General features: G+C 40.3%; 1 protein-coding gene across 4 annotated transcripts; it reads right to left on the bottom strand.

Annotated features, from left to right (window-relative positions):
- Positions 1 to 4,905: 4,905 nt before the first annotated feature.
- ZNF527 (zinc finger protein 527) lies at positions 4,906 to 17,585 on the bottom strand. 4 transcript variants are annotated; one of them, XM_065925848.1, is made up of 6 exons: positions 17,417 to 17,585; positions 15,632 to 15,752; positions 14,123 to 14,197; positions 12,162 to 12,278; positions 11,431 to 11,526; positions 4,906 to 7,504 (listed from the first exon to the last, which is right to left on the bottom strand). In XM_065925848.1, the coding sequence occupies exons 4-6, from the start codon at positions 12,229 to 12,231 to the stop codon at positions 5,931 to 5,933; spliced, it is 1,740 nt and encodes a 579-aa protein (XP_065781920.1). In that variant the 5' UTR covers positions 12,232 to 12,278; positions 14,123 to 14,197; positions 15,632 to 15,752; positions 17,417 to 17,585; the 3' UTR covers positions 4,906 to 5,930. The 4 variants fall into 4 exon arrangements, with proteins under 4 accessions (XP_065781920.1, XP_065781922.1, XP_065781918.1 ...); XM_065925846.1 differs by having other exon boundaries at positions 4,907 to 7,504; positions 12,152 to 12,278; XM_065925847.1 differs by lacking the exon at positions 17,417 to 17,585 and adding an exon at positions 16,489 to 17,235 and having other exon boundaries at positions 4,907 to 7,504; positions 12,152 to 12,278.
- Positions 17,586 to 19,021: the final 1,436 nt, after the last annotated feature.

Below are 19,021 nucleotides of genomic sequence, written 5' to 3'. Positions count from 1 at the left end.
TCCCTGTTATCACTGTTTGTCTCAGGCCAAGCAGAGCAGGAGAAAAAAACTTGTCAGGGCTGCAGAACCAATAAGAATGTCTTCTTGGATGAGGCAGAGCTTACCTCCCAAATAGGAAGGAAACCCTTGAGGAAACACTATGCCAAGGCAACCCATGACACAGTTACAGTCGTTCATGGGTGTTGGACGCCTGGGGTCGGTGGTGGAGGGGGACTTTCAGCACCAGGTCTCACCAGTCTTTACCCCAGAGGCCACCCGAGGCAAGGCAATGGCTTCCTCTGGTCAACACCCATTATATGCTCAACTTTTCTAGAATTAGGGGTATTCAGTGTATATCTTGGGACCAGAATAAGCTAAATAATTGTATGGATGGGAAGGAAAGGATTTTCTTCCCCTTGATAACACAGAGGAGGAGGGGCTACCAAAAGGGACCAAGAAGAAGTGGTGCAGATCATGGTGCTTCCCAACCTTTATCAGGGCAAGAACAGAAAATGGTAACATATGTATGGTACACTGGACTTGTATAAGTTAGGGTGTAGATTAAGCTGATATAATAAAGACCCCAAGATACTATGATCTGAATATCATATATTTATTTCTCCCTCATATAAGAGTCTAGGGGTGAGCAGTCCAGGACTGGTGGGATAGCTCTATTTTCCTGAACAAGCAGTTTCCGTCTTTGGGGCAAAGGTAAATATTAAAATTCTCAGTATCTCTCATGTAATAGGGTAGAGGAAGGGCAGAGGAAGCAGGCACAGAAATACTACTCATACCTTTTGCTCACATCTCATTGGTTGGGTAAAATGGACTTCATAAAAATAAAAACTTTTAAAAAACACTTTTGTGTATCAAAAGCCATTATCAAGAAAGTGAGGGGCTTCACTGGTGGTCCAGTGATTAAGAATACATCTTCCAATGCTGGGGGTTCGGGTTCAATCCTTGCTAGGGGAACTAAGATCGCACATGATGTGGGGTAATTAAGCCTGCGTGCCTCAACTAGAGCCCAGGTGATCCACATGAAACAATGATGATACTGAACGTCTCAGCTAAGACTCAACTCAACCAATTTTTTTTTTTAAAGGCCTTCTTCAGTTGCACAATATAAAATGTCAACCTGGTCACCCAGCTCTTCATCTTTTTCTCCTTAGAATTTACTCTCTTACACAGTATAAGACTTCCTTATTTTTTTTTAATGTCTATATTCTTCACTAGAAATTAGCTCTATGAAGGCAAGGATTTCTGTCTGTTTAATTCTGTTAAACACACAAAACTGTTATCTCTAAAGCCTGGATTAGAACAAAGTCTGGCACACAGTAGGCACTTGATACAAAAATTTTAAATCACACACATACACGCATAAACACAAATACAAATCTTCTGCAAGAGCAAATAAAGAAAATCTTATACATGATAAGCAAAATTTGCATAAACTATAGCAGAGCAGAAAGACATTTTCAGCACAAAAACCAGATTAAAAAGGAAATCCAAAAGTTCATTGCTACTGATCACACTCAACCAAGTGGAAAAGGTTTAATCAGTGTGCCCTAAATGAATTAGTTCATGTCCTAAAGAGAATTAACAGCCAGACTCAAACTCTCATCTTCTTAGGATAGGAAATCTCTAGATGGTCCTAACATCTACAAACTACTAGTAAGGCATGAGTTTTTAATAAAGATCAAGCCAATATATCACAATAAGACAATAGGTTGTATAGTTGCAGATAAACAAAATTTAGTACCTAATTATGAGGAACAACATCAGAGTGTAAAGTAAAAACACCTGTGCTACAGGTACGGGTGTAAAAGATTTTATCAACATTGCAAGTGAAGTTTAAACTGGACTTCCCTGGTGGTCCAGTGGCTAAGATGACACACTCTCAATGCAGGGCACCAGGTTCAATCCCTGGTCAGGGAACTAGATCCCACAAGCTGCAACTAAGGATTTCTATGCCAAAATGAAGACTGAAGATCCCACATGCTGCAACTAAAACCCAGCTCAGCCAAAGAAATATTATAAACAAGTGAAGATTAACTGTAAAAACAGAATCACTGGCTTGGATTGATATCAGCTTGGAGGAAGAAATCAGGTACCATACTTAGATCAAAAATCAGTGAATTCATCACTGGTCTGAGTAATTTTTTTTTTTTTTCTTTAGGCCTAAGTAAGTGTAGAGTAACCCTGGGGACTTTTCTGGAATAAGTTATGACTTAATCCTTTAAAAGTATTAAAATAAGTATTCCTATATCTCCAGAAAATGAGTATAAAGGAATGATGACATGAATTTGGCTTACAATATTATATTTTAGATTAGATATAATGCAAGTTTGAGTGTTTTAAAACCATTACATTTGTTTGTGTTCAAGGTTTGAAATATTCAATTATACTAAATCTCTTAAGTTGTTCAGAGGGAATTTGTCTTGCTCAGACGGTAGAGAGTCTGCCTGCAATGTGGGAGACCTGAGTTCGATTCCTGGGTCAGAAAGATCCCCTGGAAAAGAAAATGGCAACCCACTCCAGTCTCCTTGCCTGGAAAATCCTATGGACGGAGGAGCCTGGTGGGCTACAGTCCATAGGGTCACAAAGAGTCAGACATGACTGAGCGACTTCACTTTCACTTTAAGAAAAATAATTTTCAAATTTTTATTATATATATTATCATATATAATTATATATAATATATAATATAAAGCAGAAATAGATTATAATTATATATATATATTATAATCTATTTCTGCTTTATTGACTATGCCAAAGCCTTTGACTGTGTGGATCACAATAAACTGTGGAAAATTCTGTAATAGATGGGAATACCAGACTATCTCGCCTGTCTCTTGAGAAACCTGTATGCAGGTCAGGAAGCAACAGTTAGAACTGGACATGGAACAACTGACTGGTTCCAAATAGGAAAAGGAGTACATCAAGGCTGTATATTGTCACCCTGCTTATTTAACTTACATGCAGAGTACATCATGAGAAACGCTGGGCTGGAGGAAGCACAAGCTGGAATCAAGATTGTCAGGAGAAATATCAATAACCTCAGATATGCAGATGACACCACCCCTATGGCAAAAAGTGAAGAGGAACTAAAGAGCCTCTTGATGAAAGTGAAAGAGGAGAGTGATAAAGTTGGCTTAAAGCTCAACATTCAGAAAACTAAGATCATGGCATCCGGTCCCATCACTTCATGGCAATTAGATGGGGAAACAGTGGGAAACAGTGACAGACTTTTTTTTCTGGGCTCCAAAATCACTGTGGATGGTGATTGCAGCCATGAAATTAAAAGACACTTGCTCCTTGGAAGGAAAGTTATGACCAACCTAGACAGCATATTAAAAAGAAGAGACATTACTTTGCCAGCAAAGGTTTGTCTAGTTAAGGCTATGGTTTTTCTAGTAGTCATGTATGGATGTGAGAGTTGGGCCATAAAGAAAGCTGAGCGCTGAAGAATTGATGCTTTTCAACTGTGGTGTTGGAGAAGACTCTTGAGAGTCCCCTGGACTGCAAGGAGATCCAACCAGTCCATCCTAAAGGAGATCAGTCCTGGGTGTTCATTGAAGGGACTGATGTTGAAGCTGAAACTCCAATACTTTGGCCTCCTGATGCAGAGTTGACATTTGAAAAGACCCTGATGCTGGGAAAGATTGAGGGCAGGAGGAGAAGGGGATGACAGAGGATGAGATGGTTAGATGGTATTATTGACACAATGGACATGGGTTTGGGTGGACTCCAGGAGTTGGTGATGGCAGGGAGGCCTGGTGTGCTGTGGTTCATGGGGTTGCAAAGAGTCGCACACGACTGAGAGACTAAACTGAACCGAACTGATTATAAATTGACTATTAAATTATTGCATTAATAGTTGTTTCACTCCATGCATATACATACACATGTGAATCTCTCACTTCTTCATAATTCATTTTCCTGATCTATTTTTACAGATCTCTCCAGACAATGCCCAAGAATCTACCTGGTTCTAACTGTTCAAAGTGGCAAGGTCTCCATATCAAAGTTTACCTTCATATATCCACTCAGATAAAACAGGAATATATTCCCCACCCTTTCTGTTCCTCGTTACTCTAAATAGAAATGATTCACACTCTAAAAATTTTAGGCTCCAACTGCTTTACTTTAACCATTAGTTGACAATGCCTCATTCTTTCCGTCAGCAATGTCTTACCTAATATCTCCAGCTTCAAATAAGTTACCCATAAGCTTCTTAAACCAAGTTTACAACCCACCTACAAAAGAAGACTTCATTTACAATTCTATCTTATTATATTCTATCATATAATGTTTAAATCCAGGCTGAAAGTAGAAAATCAAATAATCCCTGTAAGATGAAGAGACATTCATTAAACTGAAAGATCCACTGTTCTCTTAGCTGGCTAATCTTTATTTTTCAAAAATATTTCATTGGAGTTCCTTGCTGGTGCAGTGGATAAAAATTCTCCTGCCCAAAAACAACAACAATGAATTCACCTGCCAACGCAGGGGACATGGGTTCCATCCCTGCTCCAAGAAGATTCCACACGCCTCAGAGTGACTAAGCCCCTGTGCCACAACTACTGAGCCTGTGAGCCACAACTACTGAAGCCCACACAACTAGAGCCTGTGCTCGGCAATAAGAGAGGTCATCACAATAAGCCCGAGCACCTCAACAAAGTGTAGCCCCCACTCACTGCAACTAGAGAAAGCCCTCACACAGCAATGAAGACCCAATATAGCCAAAAATATAAAAAAAAATTTTTTTTTAATTTTTATTGTGACATGCAGGATCTTTCGTTGTGGTGCACAGGCTCCAGAGGCATGGGTTTCGTAGTTGCAGCATACAGGCTCTCCAGTTGAGGTATGCTGACTTAGTTATCTCATGGCATGTGGGATCTTAGTTCCTCAGCTAGGGATCAAATACACGTTCTCTGTATTAGAAAGTGGACTCTCATCCACTGGACCACCAGGGAAGTCCCCCAATGCTCCTCTAAAGGTCTATAGCAAGTCCCTGCCACAAATGATTTTAATTACCTAGGAGAAAGCCTGGTAATAAGTTTTATTACGTGAATTTTTAAAAATTCTTAGTGTGAAACAAACAAATACTAGATTAGTTTTTTATCAACAAATAAAACATAATTCTTTCAGCTTTACCAAGGGTGTGTATTTAACGTTCATGTACTTGTTATGAGGGCTCTCCTCAGGATAAATAATTATGCCATATAAAAGATTTAAGGCCTTTTCACATGTGTAGCAAACATGGGATATACACGTTAGGACTCTAATTCCAAGAGGCAAAAACTCAAATCAAATTAACTGAAGCAAAAAAAGAGAAAATTTATTGGATCACAAAAATGAAAGTGTCAAACATGGTGTAGGTTTCAGACATGACTGGATCCAGATCAAACAACATCCTCATATTTCTGTCTATTATCTCCAATTCCTTTGTATTGGATTTATCTTGGGATTGGAGATAATAGACAGAAATATGAAGATGCTGTTGTGGTAACAGAAAGGCTACTGGTGAATTTTTATCAAATCCTCGACATTTGCCATTCCAGTGGGGGGGAGGTGCACAGAAAGAAAAGATCTTTTTTCATTACCCATAACAGTATCTTCCTAGGGCTCTACTGGTCTAGATAGGGCATCTGAAAACCCCTCATTTCTAGTTAGGTTGAGAAAAATAATAGATCACTGCTCTCCCTGATTAAATAATTTCATCGGAATGATATGCACTGAGGATGAGTTAAGTCTCAAATGCGGCATATGACAGATCCCAAAGTAATAGATGGCTACTACTCAGGTTATTTCAAATAAGGGATGCTTGTGAACTGGAGACTTTTCCATATTTACTACATTCATATTAGTAGAGTTACTAACTGAAGAATTCATTGATATTTATTTAATAAGGACCAAATGGTGATTACATGTTTTCTTATTACACATAATCAGAGAGTTTTTCTATTATGAATTTTCTGATGTCGTCTAAGTGTTGAAGCACGGCTAAAATTGTTCCCACATTCATTACAGTTATAGGGTTTTTCTCCGGCATGAATTCTCTGGTGTAGCCTAAGGGACAAGACCTGATGGAAAGCCTTCCCACACTCATTGCATTCGTAGGGTTTCTCTCCAGTATGAATTCTCTGATGTTGATTAAGGTATGAGCCACAACTGAAGGCCTTCCCACATTTGTTACATTCATAGGGTTTCTCTCCTGCATGACTTCTTTTATGATGAATTAGAACTAAAGCATCACTGAAGGCTTTCCCACATTTACTGCATTCAAAAGGCCTCTCTCCAGTATGAATTCTATGATGTCGATTAAGTTGTGAGTCAGTCCTAAAAAACTTCCCACATTTGATGCACTCATAGGGCTTTTCACCGGTGTGAATTCTCTGATGTTGATTAAGGTGTGAGCGATAGCCAAAGGTCTTCCCACATTCGTTACATTTAAAGGGTTTCTCTCCTGTATGAATTCTTTGATGCAGAGTAAGGGCTATGCGTCTGCTGAAGGCTTTTCCACATTGATTACATTCATAGGGTTTCTCTCCAGTGTGAATTCTCTGATGTTGATTAAGGTGTGCACTCTGTCGGAAGGCTTTGTTACATTCCTTACATTCATATGGTTTCTCTCCTGTGTGAATTCTCTGATGTTCAACAAGGAAGGCATAACGGCTAAAGGCCTTCCCACATTCATTGCATGCAAAGGGTTTCTCTCCAGTGTGGATTCTCTGATGTTGAGCAAGGTGTGCACTCTGTCGGAAAGCTTTGTTACATTCCTTACATTCATATGGTTTCTCCCCAACATGAGTTCTCTGATGCTCACTGAGAAAAAAGTCATGGCTGAAGCCCTTGCCACAGTCATTGCATGCATATGGTTTCTCTCTACTGTGAATTCTCTGAGGTTGAGTAAAATACGAGTAACAGTTAAAGGCATCGCCATACTCATCATATCCATGGGGTGATTTTCCAAAATGAGTTGCTTGATGTTGACTAAGTAATGAGTGGAAACTTAAGAGATTTGAAAAATCATTACTTTCATAAGATTTCTCCCCAGGAGAAATTTCTACATCTTTACTAAGGTATGTGCTCTGGCTGAATTCTTCACATTCATTGCCTATCAAAGATTCCTTCTCGGCACTCAGTCTTTTATGTTCAATTAGAACTGAATTTGGGGGAAACATTTTGTTAAAAATATCAAATTTATGTACTTGCTCTACTGGGGGAACTCTCTGTTGTGTTAAAAGTACTGACTTCAAGAAAATGTTTCTCTCAGAATGATTATATTCACTGTCTCTTTTCACAGCAGAGATTTCCTTAAGAGTTGCCACTTGCCTGAAATGCCTCTCCTGATTTCCTTGATGCTGCTCAAATTCAGCCTCATATTTCCAGGCTTCTCTGAAACTGGAGCATTCAAGGCTATAACTTGTAAGTCTTTTGGTTATCACCCCCTGCGATATTTCCTCTTCATCAGTGTACCACTTTGGAGATAATGCCTTGATCTCATACCAAGACTCCCAGTCTGAAAAATATCAAGAAAGCAAATGTCTCCTTTTCACCTTTGCAAGGAGAAAGAAAATCATTATAGAAGGAATTAAAGAATTTACTTGAGGGAAAGATGAGAGAAAGTAGTGGTTCTGACTTTTTTTTTTTAAATCAATTTACATTCCTGTCAGCAACATGAAATACATGTCTTCAAACTGATTCACACTGGCTAACATCATTCTAAAAATCTTTGCCCCTACAAGTAAAGAGTACCTCATTATTGTGTTAATTTGCAAGTCTCTGAAAATTGAGCATTTTCATATACATTTTTGTACCTTTTATATATTTTTGCATATATTTTAATTATACTGGAGAATAGCATTGGAACAAGTATACTATCAAGGGTGAAACAGATCACCAGCCCAAGTTGGATGCATGAGACAAGTGCTCAGGGCTGGTGCACTGAGAAGACCCAGAGGGATTGGATGGGGAGGGAGGTGGGAGGGGGGATCAGGATGGGGAACACATGTAAATCCATGGCTGATTCATGTCAATGTATGGCAAAAACCACTACAATATTGTAAAGTAATTAGCCTCCAACTAATAAAAATAAATGAAAAATAAAATAAAATTAAAAGTTTAATATAAAAAAATAATAATTATACTGGCATCTTCTTTTAAGTGGTTTATAGAAGTCATTATAAATAAGGTGGTAAGACTTTATAAGTATTTTTCTCCCTCAAATCATCACTTTTTATTGTCACATGTCATCTTCATTTATAATGCTTCTGATAAAGTTTGAACTCAAATCTCCCAGTCTTTTCATTATAGTCTGGCTTTGCGGTCATTTTAAGAAAGATTTTTCCAAAATCCAATATTATGCAAATATTATCCTTAACTTTTACAAAAATCTTTTTGTACCACTAACTTGAAAAGCTATTTTTATCAAATACCAAATTCTCATATATACATGGGTGTATTTTAAAAATTTCTTTATTGTTACACTGACCTATTTCACTGTTCTTATATCAGACCAGTCTCATAGATAAAAGGCAAGATTCTTAAATACCAAAAATTGAATCAGGTAGTATATTAAATGAATAATACAGATAACCAAGTAAGCAATTGAGAAATACAAAAATTGTTCATCAGGAAACCCTTTACTATATTATTATATTATTTTCTATACTTTCATGTTTTTTAATTCATCAATAAAAAATAAAAAAATATTTCCTGAAATAAAAACTCAAATCTCCATCCTGAAAGAGAATATCCTACTAGGAAAAAGTGACCCAAAATTGTCAAGACTGAAACATGCCCCACTAAAATGACTTTAAAATGAAAGAAACTTCTAAGAGATCAGAACAAAATATAAAGGTACTTATACAAAAGGGGAAATATCAAGCTGACACCAGGATTCTTTGTAACAACATTCAATACCAAGACACTAAAAGAAACTTAAGAAAAGAATGGTCAACTATGAACAAGGTAGAGCTCAGGGGACATCATTTGGATGAATTCTTTTTGAGGAAATTGCTAAAGAACAGATTTCAGTCAATCAAGAGATGTCCAAAGAAACTTCAACAAAAGAACCTAGTGGAAAACACTAAATATATTCAGCTACAGAAATAAAACAAAAGGAAAAGTTAGGGTAAATTTGACAGAAAAATAAGTGAAAGAAAGTGAAAGTGTTAGTTGCTCAGTCATCTTTGACTCTTTGAGACCCCATGGACTGTAAACTGCCAGGCTCCTCTGCCCATGGAATTCTCCAGGCAAGAATCCTAGAGTGGGTTGCCATTTCCTTCTTCAGAGGATCTTCCTAACCCAGGGATTGAACCTGGATCTTCTGCACTGCCAGCAGATTATTTACCATCTGAGCCACCAGAACATGTAAATATAATATGCCTGGACAATGTAAAAAGCATACAACTAACAAAATTTGGGAAGAGAAGGTGAGGAATATAAATAAGGCTACTTTTTGACTCATCTGTAAAGTGAAAGTTGCTCAGTCATGTCCATCTCTTTGCAACCCCATGGACTATACAGTCCATGGAATTCTCCAGGCCAGAATTCTGGAGTGGGTACCCTTTCCCTTCTCCAGGGTATCTTTCCAACCCAGGGATCAAGCCAGGGTCTTCCGCATTGCAGGCAGATTCTTTACCAGCTGAGTCACAACGGATGCCCAAGAATACTAGAATGGCTAGCCTATCCCTTCTCCAGTGGATCTTCCCGACCTAGGAATCAAACCAGGGTCTCCTGCATTGCAGGCAGCTTCTTTACCAATTGACCTATCAAAGAAGCCTTTTAGGAAGGAAGGATAGCTTACCTTTTTCATCTGTAAAATGTAAAAAAAAAATCAAAGGCTAATTTTTAAAGCTGACCAATCAAGTAATAGAAGGAATAAACACTGTTTAAAGAAACATGAAGGTCTCTTTATGTTTTTCTTTAAACACTGTTTAAAGAAACATGAAGGTAAACACCAGATCAAAAGAAAAAACTAATTATTATAAAAACTACAGTATTACATGACCAAAAAAAGGCTAGGAAAACAGACAAGCGAAAGTCTTTTTTAAAAACTGTAAAAATCAGAAAATATAAAATAATACACAGAATTAAGCCTAAACATATCAAAAATGTAGCTGGACTTTCACTTATTAAATTGAAATGATATCCAGACTGGTTCCCAAAGTAAAACTCAATTCTATACTGCCTGAAAACCCCATGTTTAAATCAAAGTGATTTTACACAGTTGAAAATAAAAAGATGGGTAAAGGCCCTAAAGAAAGCATAAAAAAGGCAAGAAACAGATTCTCCCCAAGGGCCTTCAGAAGTAAAGCAGGCTGCTAATGTTTTGATTTTAGCCCTGCAAGATCCATTTTCAACTTCTGACCTCCAGAGCTAAAAGATAATAAATCTGTGTTGTTTTCAGCCACCAAATTTATGGTAATTTGTTACAGAAGCCATAAGAAACTAATACAGAAAGCAAGCTGGTACAACTTTTTTGGGGAGGAATTTGGCAATTCCTAATACTACATATCCACTTACTTAGAAATCTCACATCTAAGAAACAACCCTGAAAATAACACTTCAACAACAGGAAAATACATATGTACAAGGTTAGTTATTGCAGCATTGTTTGTAATTGTAAACTATTGCAAACATCCTAAATGTCCACATACTAGATAGTATTGAATAAATTACCATAATATCCACATAAGGGGGTATTCTGCAACCATTAGAAAAATGAAGAAGGTCTCCAAGAGCTAATATGGAGTGATTTCCTATACAGCTGACCCATGAACAATGCAGGGGCTAGGGGCATAACTTTACAGTCAGCCCTCCAAATCTGCAGTTCAGCATCCATGGATTCAACCAATCTCAGATTGTGTAGTATTTATTGAAAAAATCTGCATGTAAGTGGATACTTAGATGCGAATCCTTGTCTCTTCAACTAATGTGCATGTGTAACATTGATAAAAACTCTATAAAGAAATCTAGAAGTGAAAAAAAAAAAAAGAAATCTGAAAATGAATATAATTCTGTCCATAAAGGGGAAAGAAGAAGTGTAAAGGAAGAAGATTCAGGGTTTAGGTAGAGGTAGAGGGTCGCCAGTGGCTCAGTGGTAAAGAATTCAGCTGAACTGCAAGAGACGTGGGTTTGATTCCTGGGTGGGGAAGATCCCCTGGAGGAGAGCACGTCAACCCACTCCAGAATTCTTGCTTGGAGAATCCCATGGACAGAGGAGCCTGGCAGGCTACAGTCCACAGGGTCACAAAGAATCAGACATGACTGAAGTGACTTACCACGCATGCGCACATCCTTGAGAGTATAACTTGACAGAAATAGCGCAGGAACAATCCCCTGATGGCCAGGGCAGCCTCCTCAAGGGCAGGGCAGTCTTTTCATGACCTCATTGGCTGCCACCTTACAACAGCCCTCCCTGCCCAGTCCCCTGTCACTCACCTGCATGTTGACCATCCGACATCTCTCTCTCCACCATCCAAGGTTCCTTCCCTTGTTCCAATAAGGAGATCATGTTGGGCTTAGAAATGGAGAGTCCTATTTACAGGGGAAGAAAAATGAGAACAAGCAAGAGAATGACAGATAGATAAACAAATCCACTTGCTATTGCTGTTCCAGTGACTCAATCCCTTGGTCACTAGGCAAGAAAGAATATTAGAGAAAGGGCCAGAGAATAGAAAGAAGCTTGTAAGGAGGATGAGAAACACAAAGCTTCTGTCATAGCAGCAATTCTCAAAGTATTAGAGCAGAAAAGAACCATTGTCTTGAAACCAAACAAATGCAAATTCTTAGGCTGCCCCAACCCAGACACTACCAAATCAGAAATCACAATGGTTCTCAAATATTAATGAGCATTAGAACCATTTGGAGGGCTCATTAAAACCAGACTATTGGGGCTATTCCCAGACACTGTAGGTCTATAATGGGACACCGTGATTTGCAATTTTAAAAATTCCCACGACATACTCATGTTGCTATCCCAAACCATCATTCAGTAGCAAAAGGAACTACATTTATAACTCTGTGAAAATACTTCAAATAATTTCCTGGGAACAAGAAGTAGAAATCCAGCTAAGCATTTCAGATGCCCTAGATATTCCCAATGGAGGAACCTAATACACCTCATAGGAAAGATGTGAATTATGGGGGTATACATCCTTACCAAGCCATACCAAGTTCCTGTAGTTCTCCAACATGACATCTCTGTACAAATCCTTCTGAGATGAGTCCAGCCATTCCCATTCCTCTTGGGAAAAATTCAGAGCTACATCCCTGAAGGTCACCAAACCCTGAAATTAAAAAAAAGAAAAAAAAGAATTCTTTAGACTTTCCGAACAGTGCAGTAGTTAAGACTCCATGTTTCCAATGCAGGGGGTGTGAGTTTAATCCCTGGTCAAAGAACTAAGATTCCACATACTATATGTTATGGACAAAAAAAAGAAAAAGAAAAAATTTTTTGTTTACCAAGTACTTCCAAACAGTCCAAGCATCTTCCTCCATCTCTATCAGAAGAATTTAACTCAGTTGATCATCTCTTCTTTGAAATGCTTTCTCCTCTTGACTCCCAGGACCCACATACTCTTTTGGGTTTCCTTCTACATCAGTCCTTCTCAGTCTCTTTTGCTGGTTCCTCCTCTTCTTCTCAGCCTTTTGTCAGTCTTTGAATGCCCTAAGCTCACTTCCTAGACCTCTTTCTTACCTATATTCATGACAACCTACCCTCAAGATAATCTCAACCTGTCCCATAGCTTTAACTACACTGTGTTCAGTCAGTTCAGTCATGTTCAACTCCACGACCTCATGGACTGTAGCCTGCTAGGCTCCTCTGTCCATGGGATTTTCCCAGCAAGAATACTGGAATCAGTTGCCATGCCCTCCTCCAAGGGATCTTCTCCTGTGTCTCTCTGCATTGCAGGTGGATTCTTATACCACTGAGCCACTGGGAAAGCCCTTAAATACACTAAATACATTAATGACTCTCAAATTCACATCTCCAGTCCTAAACTCTAGATATATAACCAATACTCCACTTGGATATCTAACAAGTCTAATTTATCTGGAACTCAAATCTTGATTCTTATCTCATCCCAGCCCATGTTCCCATCTCAGTAAATAGCATGACCATATACACAATTGCCCAGGTCAAGAATCTTTGTAGTCATTCATGATTTCTTTCTTTCTCTCACACTCCACAACCAAACCCTGATCAAATGCCATATTTCCTATCTCCAATAGATACCCAGAATCTCACAAGCTCCAATGCCACCACCGTGATCCAAGCTTCCACTCTTACTTCCTTGCTTTTGATTTTCCTTCCTTTTAAAATATAAATCAGATCATATCACCAACACTCTAGTGGTTGTCCTTCACCCTTAGAACAAAAATCAAAGCTCTGGTCATGACTTTCAGGAGCCTGCTTAATTTGGTCCCCAGCTATTTCTCTAATCTCACAGTGCATATTCTCCTCTGATGATACTGGCTTATTGCTATCCCTGAAATACATCAAACATGCTCCCACCACAGTAACTTTGTACTTGCTAATTCTTCTACCATTTTTTGTCTTTTTTTAATTGGAACTTAATTGCTTTACAATACTTTTTTAGTTTCTGCTGTACAATGAAGTGAATCAGCTACTTGTATACATATATCTCCTCCCTTTTGGGACTTCCCTCCTGCCCCACCCCATCGCACCTTCTACTTTTAAAGCTCTTTCCCAGATCTCAACAAAACTTCCTCCCTATGTTCACTGAGTTTCTCTTTACTTAAGTGTCACTTCCAAAAAAAAAAAAAACAAACCCAAAAAACAACAACGAAAAAACCCTTGACCTCCCTAGTTAAAAGGGCACTTGATTAAAAAAAAAGGGGGGGGCACTTGATAATCACACTCCATCCTTTCATTCCAACACAACAAATCACAATCCATCTAAAGATGAAATGTTCTGTTCCATTATACATTTCAGCACAACACTGAGTTTAAAAAAAAAAAAGATAAAAAATGTTTTGTAGAAGGATTATCTGAACAAACAGTGGAGAGGGAGAAGTGAAGAGAGTGCTCACCGGACCACCTGGGACTCTCCAAAGTCCTAAAAAATGACATGGAATTTCTGAAAACAAAGTGAAAACATCAACTTACCTGGGACATGGCTTTACACAGTCCAACAGCCATTCTTCCTTCCTTCTTCAATTTTCTCTTTTGGAGAAAAAAGTCCTGAAAAGGGGGAGTTATAAGAACAACAACAACAACAACAATGGAACAGCAGCCCTATGCTGCTGATCTGAGACTCACAGAGAGGTTTTCTGCCCCTTTATGGTCCCTAGTTTCCTTATATGAACCAGTCTTTGCATCACATTGAAGGGAACTCCCTATTTTACCTAAAAAGAATCTCCTTCCCAGTTACTATTTTTCCTTATCTTGATTTCTTTTTCTTCTTAGCATTTAACATTACTGGACATGTTACTTTCTTTTTCTTCTGTTGTCTTCCCAAATAATAGTACAAGATTTAAGACAGCCAGGATTTATTGGGTTCACTGTGTATCTCTGTGCTGTGCTTAACTGCTCAGTTGCTTAGCTGCTCAGTTCTTTGTGACCCCATGGACTGTAGCCTGCCAGGCACCTCTGTCCATGGGGATTCTCCAGGCAAGAATGCTGGAGTGGGTTGCCATGCCCTCCTCCAGGGGATCTTCCCAACCCAGGGATCGAACCCAGGTATCCCACATTGCAGGCAGATTCTTTACTGTCTGAGCCACCAGGGAAGTCTCTGTGTATCTCCAGGGCTAGAATAATGCCAGAACCACTGCAAGTGCTCAAAACAGATTTGATAAACAAATAAATAAACCTCAGTGTGGCTCCCGTAATATAAATAGCAATGTTACACATATTGTATATGTCATTATCTTATTTAATCGTCACAAAACTGCAAAGGTAGGTATTATTATCCCCATTTTACCATCAAGTGAATCTGAGGTTCAAAAAGCTTAGACAGCTTACTCAAATTCATAAGAGTCAAACTGAAGTGTGACTCAAAAACTTGTCCTCCAGACTTCCCTGATGGTCAAGTGGCTAAGACTCTGACTTCCAATGTAGGGGGCCTGAGTTCGATCTCTGCCAGGGAACTAGATCCCACATGCCACAACTACAACTTGGCCCAGCCAAATAAATAAACAAAATAAATATTAAGACTCTGAGAGTCCAATGGATTGCAAGAAAATCAACCCTGAATACTCATTGAAAGGACTGATGCCGAAGCTGACGCTCCAAGACTTTGGCCACCTGATGTGAACAGCTGACTCACTGGAAAAGACACTGATGCTAGGAAAGATTGAGAGCAGAAGGAGAAACGGGCGACAGAGGACGAGGTGGTGGGATGGCACCACTGAATCAACAGACATGAGTTTGAGCAAACTTCAGGAGTTAGTCAAGGACACAGGGAAGCCTGGTGTGCTGCAGCTCATGGGGTCGCAAGTAGTGAGACATTACTTAGTGACTGTACAACAGCAACAATAAATATTTAAAAAAAAAAAAAAAAAAGCTGATTCTCTTTCAAGAGACTAGAGTGTTTGCATGGGAAATAATCAACATAACCTGAGAAATCAGTGCTATGTGTTTTTTTAGAGAAGCATATTTGGAGGTGGAAGATGTTACCTTAATTTCTCCACAGAAATTCAGCCTGAGGTAAACATGCCAAATTTCAACACCAAACCAATAAGAAATTGCACAGCCTGAAACAAGTTCCTTGTCTTCTCAGAGCCAACATTTCTTCACTCTGAAAACAAAGACAGTTGTGTTTGACTTAGAATTTAAGATATACAACCCCCTAATTCTGGGCTACTCTGCACTAGTCAACTCAATCTCCAAGAAAAATATTTATTTCCTTAGTGCAATGCAGCCTGAAATTGTCCACAAAAGCCTTTGCAACCTGAGAAGAAAATCAACAGTCTTTTCAGAATCGGGGAGCTCCAAGTAGCATCTGCATAAAAGAAACATCTTTTAAATTTCTGTTTCAAATAGCTGTGCCTCACGAATATTTTTCAGGTTTGAAAGAACCATCAGTCTCTGAAAGAAGGTGATGGAAAAGATTTGGGCTTTATATAGTCCCCGGGCACACAATGACTCTCTAGTCCTTTCCTCCCTGGCTAGATGACCTTGGGCAAATCCATCCAACTGCCAGAACCTTTCCTCATTGTTAAAATGCCTGAGCCAACTCCTGGCACAGAGAAGTGCCACCCTTGTTGCCATTTAGATTTTACACACATATTTGAAAAGGAAATGAGAACATCTTTCTTTATTAAAAAGTCAGAACCAAAAACTTAGAGTTCACTTAGTATGTGAGAAAAAAAGTCTCTCACAGCACTAAACATGGAAGAGTTTTGACATAAACAAACTTAAAATCTCAAAATTAATGGCCTAAAGACAGGAAGGTTGGGCTTTTCTCCCCCAAAGGCAGCCAATGTGAGGATGGTCTCACTACACTGTCTTTAGACCACCATTCTGTGACTCACAAGGATACAGAAGGAAGAGATCCAAATTAAGTTCCATGTCCAGAAGGTCCTGGGCCAAGACCACAGACAATCCTCTCCAACACCCTCAGAACCCAGGGCCCCCATTTTTCACTCTCACAATGTGGAAAAGATCAACAGAGTTGAAAAATTAAAAGCAAAGACTCTGGAGCTAAATAGCTTGGGCTAAAGTCCCAGTTCTGTCACTTAGTAACTGTGTGAAGGTGGGTGAGCAATTTTAATCTTTCCGTGTCTCACAATCACATACTAGGTCTGACCTACATAAACAAATTCTCTCCCAATCATACTCATACAAACATGGCCACACAATCGCAAACATAATGTCACATACACACACAGTGGCATTAACACAAAGAGAGATGATACACAATTATTCCAACAGAGAGACAGTCACACACAATCTCATACACAGTGACATACCACACAAGGTCACACATCCTGCCACAATTACTCATACAAAATTATGCCTGCACAGACTGAGGATCATGGGTACATAACCACACCTTCAAACGCAGTTACATCCACAGGGACAAGTGGTCAAACAGTCACACACACATCCACACAGCGACACACACACACACACAAAATGTCACACCTGCAGTCTCTCACAAACCCATACACATATAACACAATTACACCTGCAGAGACAGTCACACAGAAACACAGACTCAGTTTTATGCTAGAGACAGATGGTCACAGTCGCGTTCAACCATACCGTGTGACACAGAAGTTCACAAACACACACACACACACACACACACACACACACACACACACACTGTCACACAGCCATACAAGGTGACGCACAGTCTCCCCAGAGGCGCCTGCCTGGTCCCCATCCCGAGCCCTGCCGGTCCACCCCAAGTCCGGCCCTGATCTCTGGCTCTCGCGCCAGCCAGGCCCGACTCACCTCCCGGCGTCCCTGGCTCTGGAAACCCGCCCAGAGACCCGAGACCCGCGACGTCGCCTCCCAGAATCCCCCGCGGGGCGGAGCGGGACGCGGACTGACGCTCACGGGACCCCGGGATCGGCTGAGGAAACATCTAGCTGCAAGGAACTAGACTAGCGACTCAGCTTGCCATTTCAACCCTGAGGACCACAAGTCCCAGACGCTTTGCGCCTCGACCTCCTTGCTGAATGAACTACATTTCCCAGAGGACCCCGAGGCACGCCCCGACAACATGGCTGCACTACAAGAGGCCACGGCCACAGGTCCGAGTACCCACAGAACTGTGTGATAACCTGGGATACCGTGAATGGGCATTTAAGTGACCCTGGGCGACTGTGTGTGAGGGAATGCTGAAGCTGCGCGCGTCCGTGACTTACTGAGTGCTCAGGTGTGGCGATTTTTGTGTGGCTGTCGCTGCACACTTTTGGGCTTGCGCTCCACGGGGGGACGTGTTCTGTCCGTGTAGTGAGCTTGTGTATTCTAAAGCATGCCCCGTGATTGTGGGTCATTGTGTGACAGATTGTGGATCTGTCACGCCAAGTATGGGAGAGTGATTGTGGATGTGGGAATGGGAGGTGGATGTGACTGTGGCTGACTTTGGCCATGACGTTTCCGTAACTGTGTTCTTGGCCCAGAGATCCGCAGAGGTTTTCCGATAATTGGCGGTGGAACTTTGTTTCTGGGCTTGTCTTTAGAGTTGAGTCCGTGGGAGAGGAGTCTGTGTGTGTCCTGTGTGTGTGTGTGTGTCTGTCTGTCTGTCTCCAGGTCCAGTTGTTCTCTCATCCCTGCCCAACCTCTCACCCCGGCCAGGGCATGGTTGGTGTTATCCTTATTTCTATATCGTGTGTTTGTGTGTGTGTCTGTGTGTGTCTGTGTGTCCGCACCCGTTCAGTCACTCAGTCGTGTCAGACTCTTTGCGACCACATGAACTGACTGTGCCCCACCAGTCTCCTCTGCCCATGGCATTTTCCAGGCAAGAATACTGGATTGGGTTGCCATTTCCTACCCCAGGGGATCTTCCCAAGCCAGGGATGGAAGCTGCAACCCTGGCGTCTTCTGCGTTGGCAGGCAAATTCTTTACCACTGTGCCACCTGGGAAGCCCATATCCCTTCTCTACTTGCTGCTAATGTGATCACAGCCACAGAGAGTAATTATATTCCAGTTGTAGGAAGATGCTCGCTTGTATCAAAGCCATTTATATTGTAGTAGCCAGGAACTCTGGGGTTTCTTTTATTGTTGTTCCTAAGTTTTCACTCTACAACTTTAATTTGTTGTTCTTTTCAGTCACTAAGTCGTGTCCAGCTCTTTGTGACCCCATGGACTGCAGCATGCTGACCCTCCCTGTCCTTCACTATCTCCCAGAATTTGTTCAAATTCATGTACATTAAGTTGGTGATGCTATCTAACCATCTCATCCTCTGTTGCCCTCTTCTTTTGCCTTCAGTCTTTCCCAGCATCAGGGTCTTTTCTAATGAGTTGTCTCTTCGCACGATATGGCTAAAGTATTGGAGCTTCAGCTTCAGCATGTCCTTCCCAGGAATATTCAGGGTTGATTTCCTTTAGGA

Source organism: Muntiacus reevesi, chromosome 2 (genome assembly GCF_963930625.1).
Source record: "Muntiacus reevesi chromosome 2, mMunRee1.1, whole genome shotgun sequence".
NCBI classification, from domain to species: domain Eukaryota; kingdom Metazoa; phylum Chordata; class Mammalia; order Artiodactyla; family Cervidae; genus Muntiacus; species Muntiacus reevesi.
Note: the sequence above shows the minus strand (reverse complement) of the source record. Positions and strands in the feature narration are given on the sequence as shown.